General features: G+C 41.6%; 1 protein-coding gene across 11 annotated transcripts in view; it reads right to left on the bottom strand.

Moving 5' to 3' along the window:
- LOC308326515 (RNA-binding protein Musashi homolog 2) overlaps nucleotides 1–26,167 on the bottom strand; it is a 225,515-nt gene that overhangs the window by 196,893 nt on the left and 2,455 nt on the right. For all 11 annotated transcript variants that reach the window (XM_080779425.1, XM_080779426.1, XM_080779430.1 and 8 more), the window contains one exon: nucleotides 19,090–19,131. In XM_080779425.1, coding sequence (XP_080635551.1) covers nucleotides 19,090–19,131 — 42 coding nt within the window. The remainder of the gene's footprint in view (nucleotides 1–19,089; nucleotides 19,132–26,167) is intronic.

The following is a 26,167-nucleotide window of genomic DNA, read 5'->3' on the forward strand; positions in this document are numbered from 1 at the left end:
ATCCAATGGCTATTTTTGGTGCGCAACATGCAGGTGCCCAAATAAATATAAATCAGGCTTAAGTGCTTATGGATGTGTGAGAGGGAGATCCCATTCTGTCCGCTATTATGATGAAGGCTTTGCATCAGCCATACTTGTCTATGGGTCCTGAGGAGGGGAGGTGCTTCCACGGTCTCGCCAGTTGTACTGAAGATACTATAATGTTAATTGTTTATGTTAAACATTTACGGGCTATGTGAAGGGAAGTATGCCTCGGTCGTGGAAATGGCATATTTTTATACTGACGTTTGTGAAGGCCACGGCCCAGTCATGAAAAAAGGTTTTAAAGATGCCGTCTACTATATTGTATTATATATGTATTGTAGTGGTGATGTCTTTTGGAGGCCTGTGGTCACGCCAGAGGGCGCTATCACATAGAGAGACACCGAAGCGAAATATAGTTAAAATAACATTCTATCATAGATTCTCATCACAGATATCCAATGAAATATTTTATATACCAGTATTTGGTTTTAGATATAAAGTAAGAAAATAAGCTCTGTAGCAAACTAACACTCGACAGGACAAGTAGGACTACAAACCTTATAGCCCAAACCACACCAGTTGCAACTCCTTGGGACAAAACGTTTTAAGGTCAAGCGACTCCTTGCAACTCAAGGAGTTGCAGCCGGTGTGGTTGACAATAAGTACACAGACAGATTTATGTGTAAATAAATTAAAATAGAAATGAGGAAAACCCAACAGATCTCATGTCAGTTAATAGGTAGAGGGGTTGAAATAATGTACACATCGTAATGGAAACTCGACATCCACTTAATTATGCTTAGTTTTACAGTCTCTCCCCTACTTAAAAGCGTGGCAGTGTTTGTTTGAAAGGCCCTTGCATCACGCCTGTTTGTTTAAACTGCAGATGACGCTTGGAGACAAGGCTGGCCTGTCTCTGTGGACTGGTCCAGCTGTAGACTGCGGCTGCCAACAACACAGGCCTCCAATAAGGATATACTTTGTCGAAGGACCGTGTTGTACCACAGAAATGACGTAGTTTTAAGGGGAAAATATCACTGATACTTCTTTCTTTTGAGTGTGTGAGAGAGCTTGTGTGTGTGCGTGCGCGCGTGCGTGTGGGTAGCGCTAAAGTGCACAACTTTATGTATGACAAAGTGTAAATTATCCTTTATTTTTCAATTCTCTCTCTCACGCTCTCTCTCATCCCTCCGAACAACGGAACACGAAAAACATTTGAGTGTTGTAATCATTCTTACAAGCACTGCAGAGTGCTAAATATTCCCACCGCACCTCTGCTCTGCCCCCCTGGATAATATGAGAGAAAGAAAAACACCATCACCTTCAATTTAACAGAAGCAGAGGAACCCACGCTAAAAGTTAAGCCCATTCACCACAGCACTGAGCACTCAGCGCTACGATGTGGCCGTCTGTGAATGTATTGATTCTGTACATTCATTTAAGTAATACAGAACAGGAAGGTGTTCTAATGCTATAATAATGCCGATAGTATCTTAGATGTGAAGAAAGGCATGGTCTTATGCGTCTGCCAACACAAAGGTCCCGCGTTCTTGGCATACTTTGTGTTAACATTAAATGAATCAATGCAATTATTCTGATGACGCATTAGCATTTTATCATGCAACTACAGTATCATCACCTGCATACATGGTCTTACTAAGCACCCTGAGACATGCACCTGCAAATGATGACTATACAAGTGTAATTTATGTAACACAGCATAAGAAAAAGACAATGCCTAGCACTCTGATTTCAGACACACGTTATGTTATAGGGATCAAAGCCCTGCTATCAGCATTCACCATTTGTCTCTCTATAATATAGTTGTGGAACCTCTGCTATGTGTTTAGCTATTTTCAGAAGCAGCATAAATAAGCACAATGAAGCACATGTACCGTACATGTGTAGGCATGCACGCGCACGCACACACACACACACACACACACACACACACACACACACACACTAACATAAAGGGAATAAAGGGAAACTTAAAGAGACAGCTTTTCCTGCCTGCATTGCAGCACTGTGTAAACAGCAGTAAGATCAAAGGTTATGGACAAAAACACTTTGCTTGCTTTGGCCAATGAAATTGTTCCAACAAGAAATCACATTATAGACAGGCATTAGAGCCCTGCCGGACAGCAAGGCAAGGCTGTCACTGAAATACTGCTCTCCCACTATCCAGGAGTCCAGGTGTCACTGCCACCCTATTACATACTTTTTGGACGGAAATACACACCGATGACGCATATTGCCCACTACTACTAAAAAGCCTATGGTGTCTGAGTAACAACAATGACAGTTGGATGAAATCATTGCAAAATGTGATCGTTGTACCTTCTTTGGTACGCTCATCTACGTGTAACAAAACAAGGTGATCACTTATAATCGTGTTTACACATGGAATGAATTAACGGTCATTTGAATGCATTTCAAAAGGCAATAACGGAAAATGACGTTAGCAAATTAACTGATAGTGTGTTCTGAAATCAAAGCCGATTTGAGCATATTTTCAAATGCACCCAAATTCCAGCCTGAAAAATACAATAAAGAAATCCACAGAACGTAGTGAATCAGGCTAGAACCCAGATATCACATTGGTATAGCACTTGCTATGCAGTCCATGCAGTGCATGTTGTCTATATGCATTACGGTATTAATAAAATAAACTTACTGTATAATCTGTGCATAACCCTGTATAATCATAGATCTATATGGAGGAGTGACACTCGGAAATGCAGGTTTTCATAGTAAATGCGACAATAATATTTGATAATTGCAACACATTATCATGATATAATGCTTTATTATCAGTTATAAATGATGCATTATAATCACTGTTATAATACATTATACTAAATTATGATTATAAGTTATTGTAATTGTTACATTATGGCATCCTGGCAAAAACAATCTTAACATACAAGAAACAGGAGAAGGAAAGGAATACAATTAATGATTCCCTAAAGTGATTTATACTAAAGATTTCCCCCATCCCTGCTTGCTCCCTCTCATCCTGCACAGTCCTGTGGTTACCCAACAAGAGAGGCATTGTGGTTGGATGTATGCAGTCCCAGGGGCATCTCTTTCCACCATGTTCAAGTACATTTATCCATAATACTTTACCTCATCTGATGGACAAATCCACAGTTAAATGCAAGCAGGCTTATTTTTCATCTGGGCTGCCCAGTAGAGTATGAGATACTGTGTCAACCATAACTTGTATCAAGAGAGATACATTGCACTTGTCTACAGTAATGAGTTATATCCCCATATATTTTTGAGTGGTGCAACCACTCCAAGGAACAGCAATGTCCGTGACTATGTGACTATGTGACTATGTTACTATGTTTAGAGTACCAGTATGGGCAAAAGTGGCGCTGTTGTGCCAGAAACAGAGAGAAAGAGATAGTGCTGCACTGTTGCCTGCTAATGAGAGAGAGAGAGAGAGAGAGAGAGAGAGAGAGAGAGAGAGGCAGGGGGAGAGGGGAGTTTCACCACTCAGTTCACACGGGTGTGATTTATTTATTTTTAAGAATATCAATTAATATCAAGTATTTCCACCGATAATTTTAAGAGGTGATATTGCAAACAGCAAATTACCCATTTTCTCCTCCACATGCAAAAGCCATAAACAGAACAATCAGGTCCATTTTGCATGGATAATTACGAGTCATTCTAATATCAGACCTACTTTAACAGAAACACGGTGAATGGCACATCCCTCAAACACACAGCACATCACCAATTAAGTCAAGGGTACTACTCGTCATGGTCCCACAAGGCTGTCATAAATCAGTTTTTGTTTGCTTTGAGTGTTTGATTAAATGTTTACCACTTTATATGGATGGGCATCCTGCAAAAGCCGTTGCAGGATCACCATCACAAATAAAGGTGAATATAATAAACACTGATAGCACATAGTTGTGGGAAGAACAATGATATTCGGTTTCCCTGACAATTTGTGTGAATTTAATTTAAAAAAGGTACTACTACTACTACTACTACTACTCTACTACCACTACAACAACACTAATAACTGCTTATTTCAAGCCAGAGATACTTACAACACAAAACCACACACTGCACTAGAAGATGTCTGGTATAATGACAGAACACAATCATATTACAAACAGTAATGTAAGGGGGAGGGGGCTTTAAAGCTGCAGAGGGAGATTGGTTTGCCTCACTTTGATTATTACTTCAAGCACAAGCTGAAACAATAGAGTCGGCTCATATCAGTCAGACTTTGTATTTCTCAAACGTTCACCTGGACTCCACAACTCTGGTCCCCCTCCCACTGCATCCACCTCTTTCTCAAAGCTCAGATGAAAGAAGCATGCATACACCGCACACACAGGCACGCAAACACGCACGCACGCACACCCCTCATGAGAAACCTCCCCAATTCTGTTAGCAGCCTGTGACCACAGGGTAGAAACAACAAGGCGACTTAGTCCAAAGGTCTCTTCATGACTGGCACACTGCGGGGAGCATGGCATCGACTTCCCCTCTTCGCCTCCAACTTGATCCGCGAGGCCCCCTGGCACCATCCTGGGGTGTATATAAAATCCTCTATACCTGCTTTTCTCAGCTCCACTCTGCCCTAACTAGCAAAAAAGAAACTACTTCACAAAAAGAAAAAGAACTTGCTGTCCTTTTGTTCAGCGTGCAGGTCCGTGTTACTGATTCTTGCACTCCCCCGTCTGATCACTGAAAATAAGCGCGCAAAGCTGCAGGGTACTTTATGAGCAGACAATAAGTCACACCACAAAGCTGTTTCTTATTTGTCTGAATCACAGGTAATGCCAGCTATGTGTTCTTAAAATGTCTTTGAAGGCAGTGGGAGGGGAAATGAGAGAAAGAAAGACTTTCACATTTAAAATGCATGATTTATTTTTTCACACCATCACCAGACAGGTTTCATTGTGGGGCGCCCATACCCTAGGTGGGTTTGGCGAAAGGGGCTTCATGTGTCTGCATGTTCTCCCCGTGTCCCCTAGGGGAAATTGATTGATTCAGAATAATAATACGGTACCATGTAGTGTTTTGTTTCATTAGCATGAGCACAACAAAATAGGCTACAGCTTGTTGTTGTTGCTGCTCGCTGAACACACGTGAACGGTAATGATACCAAGGATTTGACAGTAATGTCACTGTTATGCTATGTAACACGGAAGTATCACAGACACAAAGCTGAGATGAGGTGAGAAGTTCAGTCACGCAAGACCCTGGAAAGGAGCCAGTTTAGGTGGTTCGGGCATCTGGTCAGAATGCCTCTTGAGCATCTCCCTAAGCAGGTCCTCGAGGCACGTCCGCCTGGGAGGAGACCCCCGGGCAGAACAAGGATGAGATGGAGGGATTACATCGACTCAATGGCCGTGGAACGCCTCGGGATCCCCCAGGAGGAAGTTACTAATGTTGCTCTGGAGAGGGAAGTCTGGAGCTCTCTGGTGGAGCTGTTGCCCCCGCGACCAGACTACGGATAAGCGGTTGAAGATGGATGGATGGATTGTAGTGAGTAACCTCACTCACGACAATGAAACTTTTTTCTCCTTTTGTCTTTTCTTTTTTTGCTGAAGGAAAAATATGAAGCACAGTAATGTGACACACAGGAATCCCACTCAATGCCACATTTCTCATTAATGATTTAGAGGTTTGCTATTCAGTGCCACAGTGTTGCTTATGTTTCCCATCGAGGACCTACTACCCCATTGCACTGTTACAGAGCCTTGAGGGAGATAGAAATGTGTCACTTGCAAGTTGTAACATGTCTCCTTGTCACTGTGTGCTGGTGATCAGTTCATCGAACACTGTATAATGTCAGAGGCATGAGCATAAGGCCTCTGAATGTCATAAGGCTGTTCTAACCTTCTCTCCACCAAACCAACTTATCCCCCTGGACTGTAAATCACAATGCACTTTTTTGTTTTGTTTGTTTTGTTTACTTGGCTGGTTAAAAAAATCTTAAAAAAAATAAGACGCCTGCCAGAAAAAAAAGTGTTAGTTAAACAGTACTCATTTTAAATGGTCCTCTGTGGCTTCAAAATATATTGTTTAATAATATGGACATATCCACATTCACTGTTACTCCACTGCTTTGCTCTTGGTTCTGAGAAGCCAATTTATAGAATTATAAGCATAAGCAAACCTCAGGCTATTAAAGAAAGATTAGAGTTGGGCAGGAAATGGAATATAGTATAATGTCAATGTATAAGCAATGCCTTGGCCATTTGTTTACATTCACTTGTTTACTTGAAGATATCTTGAGTGAAGTTGAATCTAGCAGATAAGCCGAATCTCGATGGCAAACTAATTAGTCTTTACAACATATAATACTACCATCTCTATCCCTGATGTGCATGTGTGACGCATTGAAGAGCGACCACATCGCACAGGAACAGAACATGGGGAAAAAAGTCCTCTTACTCTCTTATGGAGTAAGACAAAGAAAGAGGTTATCCTTGCTAGGGAGGGAGAAAACCAGATAAAGCATATGGTTTATCGTGTAGTTTATTGTCAGCATGCCTTATATAATAGGGCAGTGACTGTCTAGTATTTGTAGAGACGGGATCATTTATTGTGCAGTCACCGGCGTGTACTGTACAAGTATGAAGAGACTATGAACTGATCGCGACTTCAACCCTTCAAACACAAGTGCTTGTTTACTCTGCATTCACCTCGTGTCAGTGGTTAAAGGGCCACTTCAACCCTTTTGCAACCAGATCTTATTTTAATGATGTTTAGGACACAAGAAACACCTTTCTGGGGGTTTTATGTGTGTAATATGTGTTTTTTCGATATTTTTGTCATGGCGCCATGTTCATGACCAACATTTGTCTCATGAAAATGTGGTTTCACTTCCTTCTTGGACTCTCACGTCCACACAGCCTCCCCCTCTCCAAGAGGAGGGGAAGTGCACCAAAGCATTATGGTCATTGTAGGAATTCAGCAATCCAGTCAAAACCCAGTGAAACACACAGACTTCATTATTGTTCTGGTCATAGGGTGCAAATTTCTAATTTGCTACTGTTATCTACTACAAATATGATTACCAAAGAGTGACTGCAGTTTCTTCCAGCGGTGAAATGTCCCTTTAAGTTAACTACTAATCATTAATCAGTCATGAAGTCAAAACATAATTTGGGTTTAGGAATTTTTCGTGTGACAGGCCAGGCAGAGAGACAGCACAGAGGCCCTGTTTTCGGCATACAGTTCAGGCACATTCCAATGGTCCAGCCCACTGTTAGTTCAGCTGCAGCATTGGTCAGTACTTTGATCTCCATGAAATGTGTGCAGCTGGGATGACCTTTTACGCAGAGCCTGGGCCCTGGTAGTCGATGGTCACTGAGGGGGCGCTTGTTTTACAGGCGACGGGATTAAGGTTGGTGAGGGGTCCGTTAAAACGTCCAGATTAAAGTTGGTGAGGGGTCCGTTAAAACCACCGGATTAAGGTTGGTAAGGGGTCCGTTAAAACCACCGGATTAAGGTTGGTGAGGGGTCCGTTAAAACATCCGGATTAAGGTTGGCGAGGGGTCCGTTAAAACCACTGGATTAAGGTTGGTGAGGTGTCCGTTAAAACATCCGGATTAAGGTTGGCGAGGGGTCCGTTAAAACCACCGGATTAAGGTTGGTGAGGGGTCCGTTAAAACATCCGGATTAAGGTTGGCGAGGGGTCCGTTAAAACCACCGGATTAAGGTTGGCGAGGAGTCCGTTAAAACCACCGGATTAAGGTTGGCGAGGGGTCCGTTAAAACCACCGGATTAATGTTGTCGAGGGGTCCGTTAAAACCACCGGATTAATGTTGTCGAGGGGTCCGTTAAAACCACCGGATTAAGGTTGGCGAGGGGTCCGTTAAAACCACCAGATTAAGGTTGGTGAGGGATGCGCTGCTCCGTGCTCCGTCCCATCAGTGCCCATCGAAACCGAGGCTCTTTGTAAAAGGTAGTCCCGTGTGCAGCGATAGGGAAGGCAGCTTCTGTGACAAATCATGACAATAAACACAATATTTTGGGCCGAACAAATTATTTGAAAAACAAACAAAAAAGTGTTGTTCCCTGCCCTTTTTTTCTTCTTCTTTCTCTTTACTATTGTAACCGAGGTGTATGATGAAGTCAGACATTAGAACAGAACATCGAGCGTTATGAGCGCGGAAGCAGTGTACGTAGATTCAGAGGAAATATTCCACCTCGGAGGAAAGCCTGCATGGTCTGTGTTACTAAATCGCACAGTATCTGCTTTTCCTTTCGGCTTTTCCCTTCAGGGGTCGACACAGCGAATCATCTGCCTCCATCTCACCCTGTCCTCTAACTCCCCTTCTCTCACAACATGTCCTCTTTCACTACATCCATAAATCTTCTCTTTGGTCTTCCTCTAGGCCTCCTGCCTGGCAGTTCCAACCTCAACCTTCTACCGATATACTCACTATCCCTCCTCTGTACGTGTCCAAACCATCTCAGTATGGCCTCTCTGGCTTTATGTCCAAAACATCTGGAATGCTGCACTGTACTTCTGATGTACTCGTTCCTGATCCTATCCATCCTTGTTACTCCCAGAGAGAACCTCAACATTTTAGTCTACCTCCAGCTCTGTTTCCGGTCTTTTCCTCAGCGCGACTGTAGTATGACATGACTTATAATAATAATTAACAAAAATACTAAAATAAGGGAATTAGATTATGTGGGGAAGACACATCTGAGTTCTGCGTTTAAGGTTTCATTTGATTACCAATCATTAATAATTTAGCTGGGATTTGTCCCAGTTTAAATGATTAAGTCTCATCTCAGACAAAAGTATATGATAGTATACCACATTTTAAATGAAAATATCCCAAATATAAGTGGTAGGGAAATCAAAACAGTGTTAGCAACCAGTATCAGAAGGATGAACATCAGTGCTACTGAATGGAAAGCACACGCTTTTTTTATTGCAAAAGCAGGAAGCCAGGTTTCTGAAAACAGTGAATGAGAATCAACAGAGGTAAAAGTATTCTCTTCATCATCTCTATGTACTAACACAGAGGATAGAATCCAGCGATCAAGAAATATTGAGTCAAACATAAATCCATTCATCCCTTCATTTGTTTCCTTTGGTCAAGTGTCCTCCACCTCAGCGTTGAACTGGCCTTATTTGAATGCCATATTTACATCTGATGCAAATGTGTTCGCTCAATGAACTCACTTTCTCCCATGCTGTCAGCCAGCATAAAGTAGTGTAAGGCTTTGAAAGTCCCAGCAAAGAGGCATGATTAATACTTCAAGAGCTTAAGATTGAGTTGACTATAGATCACTCTTAACCATTATTACGTCTAATTCAGAAGCCTGTTGAGGCTGGAGTTTTTATTCATTTACAAATAAGCACATCTGCTCAGCATTACATGGCAGATTAGCTAATTTCATGAGAGGAATTTATGATAGTAGAAAACTTGTCATCACATATTTTCTCATTCAACTGTCATTTGAAAAGATATGCCACAGACCCCCATAAGACTTTTTTACGGCTCTAGCAGTGATTATCAACCCTTTTAATTTCAAGGACCCCCAGTTTGACATGCATATTAGTCTAAGGACTCCCATTTAATGGCATTTCTATCTCTGGGACCTCAAGGGTCCATTTGGTCTCAAACTACCATTTAGCAGTGGGGACCCACTGGAACTCCCTCAAGGACACCTGGGGGTCCTCGGTAACCACTGCAGTAAAGGGGATGAGGAGCACATTCAGCGACAAACACATCCCCCCCCCCCTCCCCCTGGCACACCAAAGCAACTTGGCCAGTCCTTTGAGCTATGAGCCGTCAGGCTCCACAACCAAGACTGACCCCATATGATCTCTCCTGTTCCTGCTCCACTCTGGCACAACATTTGTACTCGGACTAAAGGGATGTACACTACTGAACCATGACAGAAGCCTGCTGCAGATAACTGCTGATATTAATTTTCACTCACTCTTCGCATTCGTTGTTGACCGACTGTACATATACCAACCATATATATATAATCCAGATAGCCACTGTGTGCAGCTAAAACTATAGCCACTGTCTGTATATTAGTCTCATATCTTAGTCAGATCATGTGCAGATTTGCACAGAGCTAGTATTACGTGAGGACCTTTTCCCTACTGCCATGCATGTGATCCATCTTGCCATCATTTGAGATTTCTCTCTTCTGATCATGGATTTGCGCTGGCTCTCTCTGTGAATGGGTGGTCTCCACACAGTAAAATCTCTCACTGTTCATTTACGTAGCACGTGAACCAACCACACAATTGACTTCAGTGTGTCTATCAATCCCCACGGACACGGGGCAGCGATATGCCGAGACGCAAGTCGGATCGGCAGTTGTCCAAAAACATTTGTGACTGGCCTGGACGCCATATTTGGGCATGGCTGACATGTAACTCCATACATGGGCAAGGGCATTAAAGTGACACAAGCAGACAGCCAGAAATTGGCATAACAACTATGAATAAGATCAAAAACTATAGTTTATCTAATGTGCACTAGTGAACCAAACCTATTTATATCTCAAGCTCAAGTCGGTAAAATGAAAACACAACTAGTCCGTGGCTCAGCGGTCCAGGCACCTTGGCTGGTAATCCAGTCTGGCAGTGTGCCGCGGGTTCCACTCCCGATCCAGACGGCCTTTACGGCATGTCACCCCTCCATCTCTCTCCCCAGACTACTGTCTGTCCCTCCATAAAATATATATATATAAAATAAAGGCGAAAGCCACAAAAAAAACCATTTAAAAAGCAAAACACAAGTTTGTTACGTAGACATCGCAGAGGGACGTAAGTGTTTTAATCTCAGTGCTTTTGGGCGTACGCCAATGGCAGCACCGGTGTTGAAATATGTGGATATTTAAGTGAGCCAACATGTCAGCGGTGAAAAAGTGAACAGTGTGTGGAAGAGAAAAAGGTCACAGCTGAGAAAGATAGAGGCTAAGACACTGTTTAGAGGGATGGATAAGCTCTTAAGAGCACTGACTTAGACCGTTCAGTACTGCTGAAGTCAGAGTCAGTTCATTCTACGGTGAGACACATGGTGACAGAGGAATAAGGGAGATCATTGATCATAATAAATATATACAACCTCAGCCCAGGGAAGGGGTTATATTATACATATACATATACATTATATATAGAAAACATGACCAGACCATGCTCGCTCTCTGCGATCCTCGTATTTCCTATTTCCTAGTGTGAAATCCTTAGAATTAATTTAACTCTGAGAGTGTACAAATGAACTGTATTTTACACAGGTTTTAATAACACCCAGAAGAATATATCCTTAGAAATACAGGGAATTAATAGCCATAGCCTAATTGAATGAATACCTTTTTGAACAAATATTGATTAAATGGAAGGCATATCAAAAGGGCTAAGTCATGCAAAGCAGTCAAATTACTTATTAAATAGTGTATCAATTGTATTAATTATTGTATCAATTACATAAAGTACATGTGTACATTGTATTCATAAAAGAAAGTACTGGATTTCAGCAAAAGTAGCAGGATTCCCTTATCAGTAAAATACAATCACTAAAGCCACATCTGGGCCATGCTAAAAGCACTGGCACTTATATGATGACAGGTAGCAAGACAAATGTGCCAAGCAAAATTAATACAGGCATTTAGGTTGGGCAATGAGTGGTAGGTAATCTTTGAAAATAGCAACAGTGTCCCTTTCATTAAAGTCCAGCCTGTGGCATCTGCATTGCGGCTCCCTCCAGCAACTGCAATGTGGTTTTTATTTCCAATCACCCAATAATACCATATTCCTCGGTAATGTATTTGCAATGGGGACTGTTTGATGGTATGTAAAAATGTACACAGCCCACCCCTAACACAATGACATGATAGAATTAAATTGTCAAGCTTAAACAATAGCATCCAGAACCCCAGGCATACGGTGCTGCAGAAAAGCAGGAGAGCAAACACTAACCACAGACAAAGAACTGTCACACCACATCAGCCTGAGAAGGAGCCACCTGGCTTGTTGTGGCTTAATAACAACCTGCAGTGCATCTAGTTATAATAAGACTATTACAAGGAGACAAGCCACAATCCTGGAAAATCAGTCATACAGATCCATTACTTCAATTTCCAAAACAAAATGTACCAATTGCAGCATCACAGTGTAAAAACCTTAACACTGTCCCTCCCATTCACGAGTTACATTAGTTAATTGATGTCTCTCTTTCCCTCCCGAACACGTTCGCCGTTTATTTATAACTTTTAAGACTTACATGGTTTCCCTCGGATACAGTAGGATAGTAGGATACTATCACGTGACCAGAAAGGGAAAATAAATCAGTGAGCCTGGCTTCTCAGGGCTTCTGGGAAATTGAGGAGCAATTCAAAGTCTAATGGAACGCAATGGCAGCGCCTGTGTCTCCCAGTTCCCCGCTACTGTTGTTGTCGAGATCGTGGAATATTTTTGGACACCATTACAAATTAACTCACTATTTTAAGGTGGCTTGGGTGGTTTTTCAAAGGTTAGTGAAAAACAACGGCAGTCAAATGGGGATTACGATTAATTAATCCTACAGTCAAACTGTTAAGAGACAAAAGAGGACAGTTGATTTACACACGATTTATATATAGATGATTATTAGTCCAGCTGTGTGCGGGTCCTGCATGACGACGCAGCATGCATGTGTGAGTGTAAAAGCATGTGGTTGAAGTGTGTATCTTTACTGTATATAGTATGAGTGGTATGCTGTGCGGGTTGATGTTCATGTGCAGTGCACATGTGTGTGCATGTATGTATAGAATATGTGCAGTGCACAAGCTTTGATAAGAGGTCCTGAGTGGTAGACCGGGCCCTTCCACTTGCCTCTCTCCTCTCCACTGGCTAGCAGACCGTCCTCATTACTGTCAGTCAGCATCAGGTTTAGCGATGTCAGAATCCTGCACATCTCACTGTCCTCTCTCCCCTGCCTGACTGCTGCCATTGGTAAGTATTGTAAGAGCCCCTCCATCCTCCAGCAGGACTCATTACTCCTCCACCCACAGAAAAGGAAGTAAGGCCAGAAACAGAGGATACGGGCCAGCAACAGAGGATTCACACACAGTGTAAATACAATTCACAAGCAGTCAGCGACACATGCAAGACACAAAACGACACATGCATGCACATGCACAAACATATGCATTTGGAGTTCCTCCCAGTCCACTTCAGAAAATAAGGACCGAAACGGAAGCGAATGCAAGACACTTTAGAGAATATGCAAGACACAAGACAAAATGTACTCTAATCAAAAGGAGTAATGCTTTGACTGGACCGCAAAACTAGGTCACTCCATCGGCGATTGTGTCTGACCACTGAACAAACAAACAGTCCTTCATTTGTCTGTGCTTTGGCCGGCCCCATTTTCGTCTGGAGCACTTCCACGGATGCGACTGAAAGCAAGGGAGCTGAAGGCACTGGGATTAAAACTCATCTCTCCAGCTGCACTGCAGCCATTATCACTGGAGGAGAAGAAAGAGGGGGGGGTAGCTTCTCGTGTCACTTCAGCTTTCGTCCAAGTTCAGTATGTTTGTGTTTGGAACGCATCTGTTTTGACAGGAGGTGAGGGGAAAGTGACAACACAGAAACCCCATCAACTCCCCTGTCGCTTTCCCCTAATGTGGATCAAAGTTTTCCTTGCCACCTATCGGGATTGTTTCTCCGTTTCTGGTCGAAAGCATTTCCTGTCCGTTGTGTAACAAAAAAGAAGTGCATTTATTTATTTTTGGGGAGAGAAACAAGTAATATAGTGAATAGCTTCACAGCAGGGAATCCAGGTAGTTCAGCAGAAGCATGCAATGTTGGGTGTGGTTCATGACGAGGATGAGGAATAACAAGGCAGCCTTTTGTGATTACCATACACCGTGAGGCTATACAATGACACCGATATGCCATTTGGTTCTACATTAAAAGGACTTTTGTCCTCCAGTGCTCTTCTAAGCCCATGTAGCTGTAGCTGTGCAGAACCGAGTCGGAACAGAGAAGCTGGTGATCTTAATAAGCTTGTGGGGATTTTCAGAGGAGTTGGCAGCAACGGCGGTTTAATTTTCCCAGCCGAAAGCTGTGTCGGTTAAGATCAACATCACTCTAAGATTGGTGGTGGTGGTATCATATTACAAAATCTAGATCATATCACTGAGCAAGGTGTAAGCCTGGATTTATAGTTTTGTAGGCCTAGATAGAAAACGGAGTAGAAACTAAAAGGGGGTGATGTCAGAGGGAAGAGCAAGGCGAAAGATGGAGCAGAATTTGCGACAATTTTGGTCGCATATGCTCCCAAAATTGAATCTGTGCGACCTTGAAATATAATTGCAAGCATCTGCACGATTGGTCCGATGCAACCTTACCCACCAGTCCTTTTCTCTGTACATGAACTAGTTGGTACACTCACTCTGTCGACAGTAGGTGCCATGTAGCATGGAGATGGTTTGCTCATTGGCACCAATACACCCATGATTGGCATAAAGTAGTGGAGATGTCACTGAGCACTGCTGCGCTGACATCCCAACTCTTTCTCTGTGATCTTAATCAGTGACAGCCCGACATTTATTCTTCCTTTCTACTGTGGTGGTATCCATGCAGTCTTCCCTTGTTAATTCTCCTCAAATTCAACATAATTATTTCCAAATAGCACTCATGCCGTTTTCTATAGCTGTTCCGAAAGAAAAGTCATGTTAGGGACCGATTGGAAGAGGAAGCACAATATTAATTGACTTATATGTCCAGAATACGGTCCAATATTTGTCAATCCAGAAGTTACCAGAAGCTCTGTGCACTTGTCATCTTCAGCAAGTCACCACCGTGACAAAACCCACAAATTATATGAGAGGCGGGGTAACTCCATGAAGCAACTGATGAAAGATGGAGTTAGGAAGAAAGAAAACGGGGGACTGTGAAGTTAAGTGGATCTTGCAGAGGTTTCATTTCCATTGAAGTATGAAACTATGCTCCCGGGTCTCTTTCTTGTTGCAAGTATAGTATCCTGAATGGTTGTAGCTGTGTGTGTGTGTGTGTGTGTGTGTGTGTGTGTGTGTGTGTGTGTGTGTGTGTGTGTGTGTGTGTGTGTGTGTGTGCGTGTGTGCGTGCGTGCAGTACACGTGAGTGTTGTGAATGAACATAGGGGGTGCGCGTATATGCGTGCTTCAAACAGCATCATTATTTGACAAACTCCATGCACCACAAATACACCATAGAGCTTTACTCCAGATAAGAATATTAAGCACACACACAGTGCTGTGGAATGGACTAGAAGGACTAGAGCTAATCTGACAGTCACAGTGAGTGAGTGAGTGAGTGAGTGAGTGAGTGAGTGACTAGTACAGCAGTCCCTGGCCTAAACCGTGGCACAAGAACCTTGGCTGTCACAGGCCTTGGCAGAATTTGGCATTTGGGACAGGGCTTTGATTCTATTTGTGACTAATAACCAAGAACAATTTTCTTTCAAGAGACCAGCAGAGTGAGACTAATTCCTCCTCATGTACATAAACACAAACAGCAATGCCAAGACCGTACAGGCAGAAGAAAATAACTTAGAGAAGTGACAAATGTGACATGGATTGATTTATTTTCAGCAACAATGCGTGCTTTGGCAGGTCAATAAGAACACAATGATGTCATAAGAAGCGTTCCTGTGCTGTACACAATGCTTCAGTGGCTCGAGAGAGCTGCGGTGTTGCTAGGCAAACTACTGAATGGGCGGGTCTAATGTTCAGAAAAGAGCTGAGCTGTAGAGAGTATAAAATAGTTTAGTCCTCTAAGAACTTTGTTCCGTACAGCAAGCCTGCTCGTTTGTAGTAGGCATTAGGCAGCAGACTACACAGAAGAATTGCTAAGTTGAATTCCTCAAAGTGTCTGGTCAAGCAGTCACATTTACCTGTGTGCTTGAGTGTTCATATGCAGCCCAAACACCGGCATATTGATGTGGTCACTGCTGGTGACAAATCATCTTTATGGGGTGCTCAAATAATGAAAGTGCTTGGGTCCATTGCTCTGTGTCGGTGATTGCTCAGTGATTTCATTTTTTATTATTATTATTTTATTTCCATAACAAGCCACTGAAGTGGCCACAGTCCCATTGGCAATTAAAATCACGCTGGGACACGCTATGGCTGTCTGTGTCTCCACTGTGGGGAAACGAGGGCAACGATGGCAACATCACCGGTAATGACACGAACAGCTGAGAACCCCAGGACCCCAGCAATGTCGGCACGAACTGGCACCTCGGTTACTCTGGCAAACACAAAAGAGACCCATTTTCCCATGTTTCAGTGTAAACACAGCCTCCTTACAAAGAGACAGCACAAAACAGCATCTCTCCAGCTGGGGGACATCCTTTCATGAGTCTCTCTCTCTCTCTCTCTCTCTCTCTCTCTCTCTCTCTCTCTCTCTCTCTCTGCTTTGCTCTTTGTCATGCCAGCTATTGTTAGGCCACTCGTGGTCAGTTTATGTACATGGCCCAGCCTTCCAAATCGATACCCGAGGTTTGCTACCCAGTAAGCCAAATGACGCCATGATAACGTTATGATGACGCCCTCCGGTGACTCCGGTGACGTTCAGGACTAGGCCAGATCACAGATGGGCTGTGATCTGGTCGTGATCACAGCCCATATGGGGATGATCTTTACGTAATTTCCAGGACGTCTTGACGTCTTCACCCGTTTAAATAATATAGCTTAATCTGGGTCAAATCTGACTAGTTATGATATGACTTAAAGGACAACTTTAGTTTTTTTCAACCAAGGTTCATGTTTTAGGTTGTTATTAGAGAAACTAAAAGGTGAGTGTTATTCTTTTTTCATTTGCTGCTTTCTTTCGTTTTAGGGATTTTAGCTGTTTTTGACAGGGGGCGAGGGCATTCGAGCATTGGGCTAGATATGTATTTTTTTACAACATTTTATAGCGATTTCTTTTTTAATTATTTACTATAGTCCTAATAAACCCCAGGAAATTACATCTGGCCACAAAAGATCACGAGATCTACTGAATGTGTCAAACTGACATTGAGCCTGACAGTGTGGCTTCCTCCCAGTAGGCTACCTTCACATTCAGTAGCTCCTGTGATTTGTTTTGTGGCCAGATGTAATTTCCTGGGGTTTATTAGGACTATAGTAAATAATAAAAAAAGAAATGGGCATAATATTTTGTAAATAAATACATATTTAGCCCCATGCTCGAATGCCCCTGCCCCCCTGTCAAAAACAGCTAAAATCCCTAAAACGAAAGAAAGAAAAAAAAATAACACTCATCTTTTACTTTCTCGAATAACAACCTAAAACAGGAACCTTGGTTGAAAAAAACTGAAGTTGTACTTTAACTTGCTCTGGTCTCGATCGGACTCTCTCTGATTCATCCAGGGACATCCGTCTTAATGGTGAGAATCTGTTGAACTGGCCACTGTCGCGACGTCGCTAATTCGTCCAGGTCCTGACCGTGCTTGCTGGGTATGATTCAAACTAAGTAATGGTTGGCACTTAGAATGTTTATCTTGGAATGCCTGGTCCATGTACAAATCAAAGACACAGCCAACTTATACTGTGCATACTCGTATACAAAATTCGACCATTATAATTCAGGACAGAAAAACCTGAACCAACGTCTGGATTTAAAACAAAATTACAGAAGTGATTGATTTTAAATTCAGTGATAACAACAATTCATTTAGCCTGGTAAAGATATGCTGGATGCGTAATTTGGTAATACCGGTGCTAAACCGAATATTTTTCAATGCTACCAATGCCTATGAACTGTGTCTGACTCTGAACTGATACTTCGATACGAATACAATGCAAATATAATACTGTATATGGCCTGTAATGTACATTTTGGAATACCAGGGGTCAAACTGACAGCGTAGGAATTGAAGTGGCACTGAAATGAAGTACTGGGAATATGTGTTATATATTAACATATTTATTCAGTCCAGTACTGGCATGGAGTTTCAGTACCCAACCCTACAGTTTTGTAGTTTTGCGTTATCTTTGCTCTCAGTGTCTTCTCTGAAGCCTTGCAAAAACACCTGTTCAACAACATACGTATGAAGCCTTACAGACATACAGACAGACAAGATGGCTTGGGGTAAAAAGGAGTGGACAAAGAGGACTGATGGAAAACTGAGGTAATTTGCCATATTCACATGGTGGCCATTTGGAAGGTGGAAACCCCCCACCGTGGACGATTATGACATAAAAGCAAAATAACCGTGGCCCTCTCCTTTTTCCCCTATAGGCCTACTCCAACGTTTTGACGTTGGTGTATTGAGAGCGAGAGCTTAATAAAACCCATCAGTAAAAGAGAAACAACTGACTCGTTCATGGAGGGAGTGATAGTGTCATTGTTTTACCGTTGCCATGTTTCAAAACATCCTCAGCTCTGTGCTCTATTGTAGATGAACCAGCTCACATCCTTGTTCAAGCACAACATCTATGCTTATAAAGTTTTAAAGTAAAGCGCCTACAGTAGCTGACAAAAATGAGAAATATGCCAATATCACTAAGACACAATGCATGTGCTCTGGCTTTTAAAGCTTTTGCTAGTACCAAGCACTACAATATATGAAATTTCAACTACTCCGTAACAACACTTTCTGTGAGCCAGTGGCAAAAAGAAAATCCATTATCGATTTCCAACCAGTTCAGGTGAAAAAAAGCCCAGATAGTGATGCTGAATACAGTGAATAGCAGTACATTAAGACCGTGACAAACACCACGATACCATCTGCAGACACGGAATGTCTCATTATATCAATATAAGGTGTTAAAAACAACAAAAATAAAAGAAGAAAATGCGTTTCACAAAATAGCTACTGAAGTCAAACAAGTCCACTCCACTGCTATTGTTTTCTGAAAACTAAATAAAGCAATGAGACAATCATTGCATCCTTAAATGCTATAATCAAACAAGGCCCGTTCCTTTAGCAAGGATGACAATTCACATCCAGTCTATCCGGCATGTCAGACAGTCATGCTACTATACCAATCACATGCTGTGCATAAAATAAAGCTACAGAAAAAGCTCCATTTAAGCTACTGTATGCAGGTAGATCTATTTTTTCTTACCTTAGGCTGGGTGCGACGTGGAAAGGCAACCTTAGGATCAATCTGAGGGAGAGAGGGGGAAAAGCAAAATCACTGTTAAAATCAGAACCGTCTGAACTGGGAGGTGCTGTGTTTGAACTGAGTGGTGCGTGTGTGTGTGTGTGTGTGTGTGTGTGTGTGTGTGAGTATGTGAGTGAGAGGCTGCTCAACAGTGATACTTGGTGGTCAAACAATGCTATTGCCATGCTCGGACAAACAGGGACATACATAGGGACACACATAGCTGCGTAATGGAGTGGCTACTGGCTAGCACCACTCAAAAATGCAGGTACCATATTCTTTCTGGTAATGTTTTACTGTAGGTAGAGTTGTTTTGACTTTGGATGGGAAACACTGACTGAATATGATCACTGATGGGGGTGGGGTGCTTGTGGCAACTCTGGATATTCCCATATAACCACATCAGAGTTGCCTTTTTCCTTCATCTTATGCTTGCTGAGTTATTAGCTTTATGTTATATTTATTTCCCATGTGTTTAACTGGCATGGGGGTGGGGTACTTTGTACATTCTGGCATTAGAAAGAGGAGAAGAGGAGCAATTTCATGGGACAATGTCATGCTACGTTCTCTTATTCCCTGTCTAACGAGAACTTTCAAACAATCTAATCCAAACAGACTTTTTGAAGGAAGAAATCATAAACAGATCTCCTGCAGAAAATGACTTATTTGTGTTCAGCAGAGCAATCCTGTCATGTTGCTGCATCATATCATATTATCAGATAATCAAATACATTAGTTTACTAATGAACAAAACATAACATTCAAATGTGGATTATCATGTTTTCTGTGTATTTCGAATGACTACTCTTTCGGCCAGGCTTGATTTCCAACTGGCCCTGTAGAACAGGATGACTGGCTTGATTTGACTGGTCTTTTTACTTTACTTTGTTTATTTAGAAGGGACAATGCATATTAATGGACATTACATAAATGCAATGTACATAAATACACCGGATTTAGCAAAAATGCTAATTTTCATCCACAGTCCACAAAAAAACAAAACAAGCAAACAGTACCTTACATTAGGAAACAAAGCATTTAAAAACATACATTCACGAGGAAAGCACAGTGTAAAGTGCATTTAGCAGCATTTTTAAGGGCGATACGGATTTGCAACTAAAGTAACTTGTGCATACGGTGCAGTATTGCTTTCAAATAATACAGGATTCAAGTAATACAGGATATGCTGTCTAGTGCACTAGACTATACATGGTCACAGGTTTGGTTGTCGAGTAGGGATGGGTCCGATTAATCGATAATTGGACCCGAAATGTATTATTAAAATTAATAATCGATAATCTTTTTTTAATTTTTATTATGAAAATATTATCTGTTGGAAAGGCAACAAACAGGAAAGGGCTATAGGCCTACCAAAGTGTGCCTGGGATGTGTCTGTGTAGCTGCATGACTGAGAGAAGTGTGGAGAGTGGAGATCACTCAAGATACAGGTTTGGAAGATTTAGCAGGTGTTGGGAATTCACCTAATCAGGCCTAGGCTGGGGTTGCTATGGTGATCAATTGGCTCAACACTGGACCAGGGACCACCAGTGGTCCTTGAGGGGGTTCCAGGTGGTCCTCATCTAAAAGATGGAGTTAGTAACCAAATGGACCCTAAATGGACCCTTATTAACTCTCAAGAGTTACTTACATTAATTAATTTCCTTGGTATGAAGAGAGTTGAAACCAACTGCATTATTGGTGCCGTTTGGTAATGGTATCTGACATTATTAACCTGCTTGAGACAATTTCCGCAACTGAGTTAGTTAGTTAGTTTAGTTGTAGGGTTCATAAAAAAAAGATCTTTATAAAAAAATTAAAATAACTAAAAAATAACTGATCCCTCTATCAGGCTTCCTTTTTATGAATTCACTTAGGGGAGGCGGGTACAGACACCACGTAGGGTCTTGTATAATAAAACTATCCTGTTTAAAAACCTTAAAATTAGCAAAACTCAAGAAACTGTACCTCTGAAGGATATTACAGTGGTGATATGAGTGGGGCTATGGAACACCTTTAGCGCACTCGTATATATATATATAGATGTTCATTATTCAATGGGCCCAACATGACCCCAATTGGTACTTGAACTGTGACACAAGTTCAAGTTCCTCCCCAGCCAGATTACTCTAGCACAGCGGTTCCCAAACCTTTTTGATGCACCCCCCCACATGGAAATATAAATTGCATAAGCTATATAGAGACATATATTTCCTTTTTATCCACATATATGGACATATATGAACCTTAATATGGTATAATATATGCAGCATAGGCTATATTCTGCATTACCTGCCATATATTGGCATAATATGTTAATAGATTTAAAATAAAACCATAGCACCACCATTAGACTTTTCCCGTCACGCACCCCCTAGAAGGCACTCGCGCACCACAAGGGGAGCACGCACCACAGTTTGGGAACCACTGCTCTAGCACAACTGGTTCTTTGGAAAAAGCCATGCAGATGGTCTTTGGCAGTGATCACATTATGTTAGAACGCGTAATGGGCAAGATGTCCAAAACAAGTTGTCTTCAATGTCTTGTCATATTGTGTATCTCATCTCAAATCTTCATAGATCCAGGTTAAATTAAGAGATTGATTCAATACCACTTGGGTATAGCAAACGTGCAGATAACGAATTCCATTTCAAGATGTGTTTAGACAATTAGCCTCAGGCACAACCAATTCAAACTCAATTATGTTGGATGGCCTATTTGTGCAAAGACAATATTATATGCTTTGAATGCAAAGTTCTACAGATGGAGATAAAATCGTACCTTCAAAATTTTAACCATATCTTATGTCATCTTACAATAGCCAACAATAGATGCCAAAACATTTGTGTATTTTTCGATCAAAAGGCCATAAAAAGCCATTTTGAATAACTTCCTGTGAACAAAAACACACTGTCTCATGACGTACAGCTACCCATAGATATAAAAATATGTATATGCCTCATTGACTGCTGCAGTCCGACCGCATGTCCGACTGTTGTTTCCTCAGAACAACCGTACTCCTTTTTTAAATCTCATTCAAATTGATATCCAGACAGTGTATTACTCATTTTAAACGTAATCAGCACGCTAAAATATGTATCTGAAATCATTACAAGTTAGAAATAAGCCACATAGAAGCAAACATGCTGAGCTGGCCTTGTCTCTAACTTGTAAACATACACACAGGTGCATTCTAACGTCCCATAGTCAAAGGGATGGGCTGCTCTGATTGGTTCAGAAACATGGAGGCTTCCGTTTCAGACTGAAACTTTAATTAAAAATAATAATAATAATAATTTTCAATTGAAAAAGTATGACTTTTTTATGTAACAGTTCATTACTTTTGATGGAAGTTAACTGCCAGGAAATGTTGCTTTTTCACAGCAGTAAGAAAAATCCCATACTGCCGCCAACAGCAAATAGCACCTTTTCAGATAAAGGAATGCATGAATACCGTGGCGTGGACACAGCCCATCGACTACATGACTATAACACTTTGTGAACCAGCTGATTCTCTCAAGGTCTTAATCATGACTATATGTCAGGCTAATAAAACAGAACAAGAGTACCGTAGTACTCCTTCCATTTATCTGTCACAGCGTTCTCCTGCTAGGCCCCTAAGGATCTTCTACACACGACTTGTGTGTAGAAGATCAGCACAGAAGGCAATTGTATACCTCCTGAGTTCAGATCTTTCAACAGGACTTTGTACATTAATACAGCTCCTGGGTAAACTCTCTCCTTACAAACATCTATACTGGCAGTGCAAAATGATTTCGTTTTAAAACTGAAAGAGAAGTGCTTATCAAAGCACACAGCTTGTGCCTGTATGTGCGCTCGTGTGTGTGTGTGTGTGTGTGTGCTAATCACATTGGAAATATGGAGAGAGAAAAATGTCATGTCAAAAGATTAAAAAAATTCTGTCAACATGTTCTGACTGCCATATGGAATAACTGTCTAAATAATATATTTTGCAGTTCAGTTATCAAAACATTTAGTTGCAGCACATACCGTATTTGTGGTATTTCATATGAAAGAACAAACGCCCCTCCCCCAACATCCACTGAGAAACATTTACTGTAAGTTGCTATTTGTACTGTACCAGAGGGCGATAGATACAATCTACACTCTAAAACCCTGAGTGATAGTATAACTCTGACAGGGTACAAAACATAACCAAATGGACTCATAAGGGTCCAGGATTTTACTATGCAGGAGTCTAGGTCTAGTCTATGCCAGAGATTGGGCATTTCTTAGACCTAGAACAAGATTGGGATTTCGACTTTCAAATCCTGTCTGATGGAGAAGATTTAGACTTCGCCATGAACAGCTGCTCCTCTCTGGCTCTTGGGTCTTATCCTGCCATTCCTTAAACATCAAAACAGCAAGCAGAGGCTGACCCAAGGTCATTCAATAACGGCTGATATTACCTCAGGAGTCAGGACCAAATAGACTACCTTTATCACACAAGACAAAGCTTTGAATTTGTTTCTTTTAGGCTGCAAAAAAATGCCCCATTTCATGGTTCAACCACACATGATATTTCATTTACAGTTATTGGAAAGTTTACATTTCTGAAGATTTCCTCAGAAGGATTATAGAAAATCTAATCGTTAGGCCAATGAATATTCACACCTCTAATAAAAGGTGGCACATAAATAGAGTTTGGCTTGATTTGATTTCATAGTGACTTTCTTGGAGAGATATTTCAAGAATAATTTGAAAATGGTCATCATAGACACTTAAGTACTTCTTATGGTAACATGTCATTGGTTCAACCATTGGTTCGACCATTACTAACCCTATCTCTAACCCTAACCTAAACATAACCGCAAGCACGGGAGCAGTGCATGTTCACCAACCTTAATGCATGTTCGCCAACCTTAATGCATGTTCGCCAACCTTAATGCATGTTCACCAACCTTAATGCATGTTCGCCAAACTTAATGCATGTTCACCAACCTTAATGCATGTTCACCAACCTTAATGCATGTTCGCCAACCTTAATGCATGTTCGCCAACCTTAATGCATGTTCACCGACCTTAATGCATGTTCACCAACCTTAATGCATGTTCGCCAACCTTAATGCATGTTCGCCAACCTTAATGCATGGGCAGTCCCCCTTCTTATATGGTAGTCTCCAATTTCCACTCTTATTCATATTAGCCTAACAACCGAATCCCTTTACTAACAGATGCTATGGCTTCAATATTTCTAAATGGAACAAAGCTTCATGAAAAATGGTAAATATGCTCTGAATTACCAGCATGTCTGTTTTGAAGCCTCAGGCTGTGCTTTCCCATATGTTCTATTCACATTCATCCCAGTCAGAGTCTGAAAGTGGGATTTTTTATTCCATTACTGGACAGAAGGCAAAAAGCTGTAATAGGGGACAAGAATGCTGTGATGACGGTGTTCCTGTTGACACGGTCTGTTCATGTACTCACTCAACCATCATTGTGGGTCAACTTTTTAAAAGATATGACAGGCCTTTATGCAATGCAAACTGAACAGCATGGGTGTGTATAGACAAGATATATGGAACACTGTATACTTACTCGACCCAACAGACACAGCCTATTGACTACTTGTAAGGAAAACAATACAGACAGATGTCTCAGGTTTGCACAAGGAACAACAACGTGCATGCTGAGGACAAAACAGAACTACAACGTTGATGTCAATGACATCTTGTCTCGGCTTCATCCTTTGATTACTCAGACAGCAGCCCAAACATCATCCAATTACAAACATGACTAGTGAACCATGCAGTTTCCATTTAAAATGTTTATTATAGCTAGAAGTTACTACTAGACTCATTGTTCCATTATCAGTAATATCAATACATTTCCAGCAAAGGGGCTTTAAGTAAAATTGAAAATGGACCTGAACAGGGCACACATACTGAAATGTGTCCCTGAATGTACTGGCATTCCCCCCCACTATAATTTTATGCAAAATAAAATGCTAAATGAATGCTACCATTACTGTGTCTGAAAATATATTTAACAAAGTGCCTGTAACACAAATTGATTCAAAACCCGTTTCAACCTGTGCTGCATATTCTTCGCCCTCGCTGCCCTTCCCCCTCTCTGCCCTCAGCTTTCTGTCTCTCTATACCAGGGGTTCTCAACGTTTTTGGCTGGGGACCCCCGGAAATGCTTTGGCCATGCCTCTTAGTTTCTCAAGGGAGGTCAGAGATAGGCACAGCAGGCCTAACAGAGCATAAGACTCTTAGCTCATTTATCACCGACATCGCCTTTTGACGCCTGGCCCGTTTTCTAATGGCGCTCGGTCAAAACACTCCTGTTTCGGTGCGGTGAAAAAAGCCTGATGCTGTCTATGGGGACGCAGCATTTTAGAACGCTAATATCTCAGATTATTCTTTTTGGGTCAAAACAAGCTAGATTTTTTACTTTTTCTGCATTTATTGGATAGTGTACAGTACACTGTACAGTATGGTGACAGGAAATGGGGGAGAAAGACAGGGAGTGACACGCAGCAAAGTCGTTGGGATCGGGAGTCGAACCCGTGACACGCTGTCAGGCTGGATTAGCATTTAGCAGCCTAGGTGCCCGGACCGCTAGGCCGGCCGGGTGACGGGTCCAGTCCCTGACAAGTCTGACTTCAGTGGAACTCTCTCTAATACATTAGAGATATCTCTTCAAACATGACCCATTTAATTATTTGTCTACTGACAAATAAAAAAAGAGAAAATAATTCACAATAGTTTGTTTTTCACAAGAGCTTAATGTATGCGGGACACCGACGTGTGTGTGTGTGTGTGTGTGTGTGTGTGTGTGTGTGTGTGTGTGTGTGTGTGTGTGTGTGTGTGTGTGTGTGTGTGTGTGTGTCAGTACATGCATATGTTATTGTCAGAGTGGCATTCTTATACATTTGTACACAGTGTAATGATACAAAATATTTGTCATTAATCCTTCTGCATCGCTTAGGCACCGACATTAACTTAAACATTTAGTATGTCTAATTAGCTACTTTCTAAGAAATAAATAGATGTATTATTATGTTTAATTGGCCAGG

Source organism: Protomyctophum bolini (assembly GCF_963924005.1).
Source record: "Protomyctophum bolini genome assembly, chromosome: 13".
Lineage (NCBI taxonomy): Eukaryota > Metazoa > Chordata > Actinopteri > Myctophiformes > Myctophidae > Protomyctophum > Protomyctophum bolini.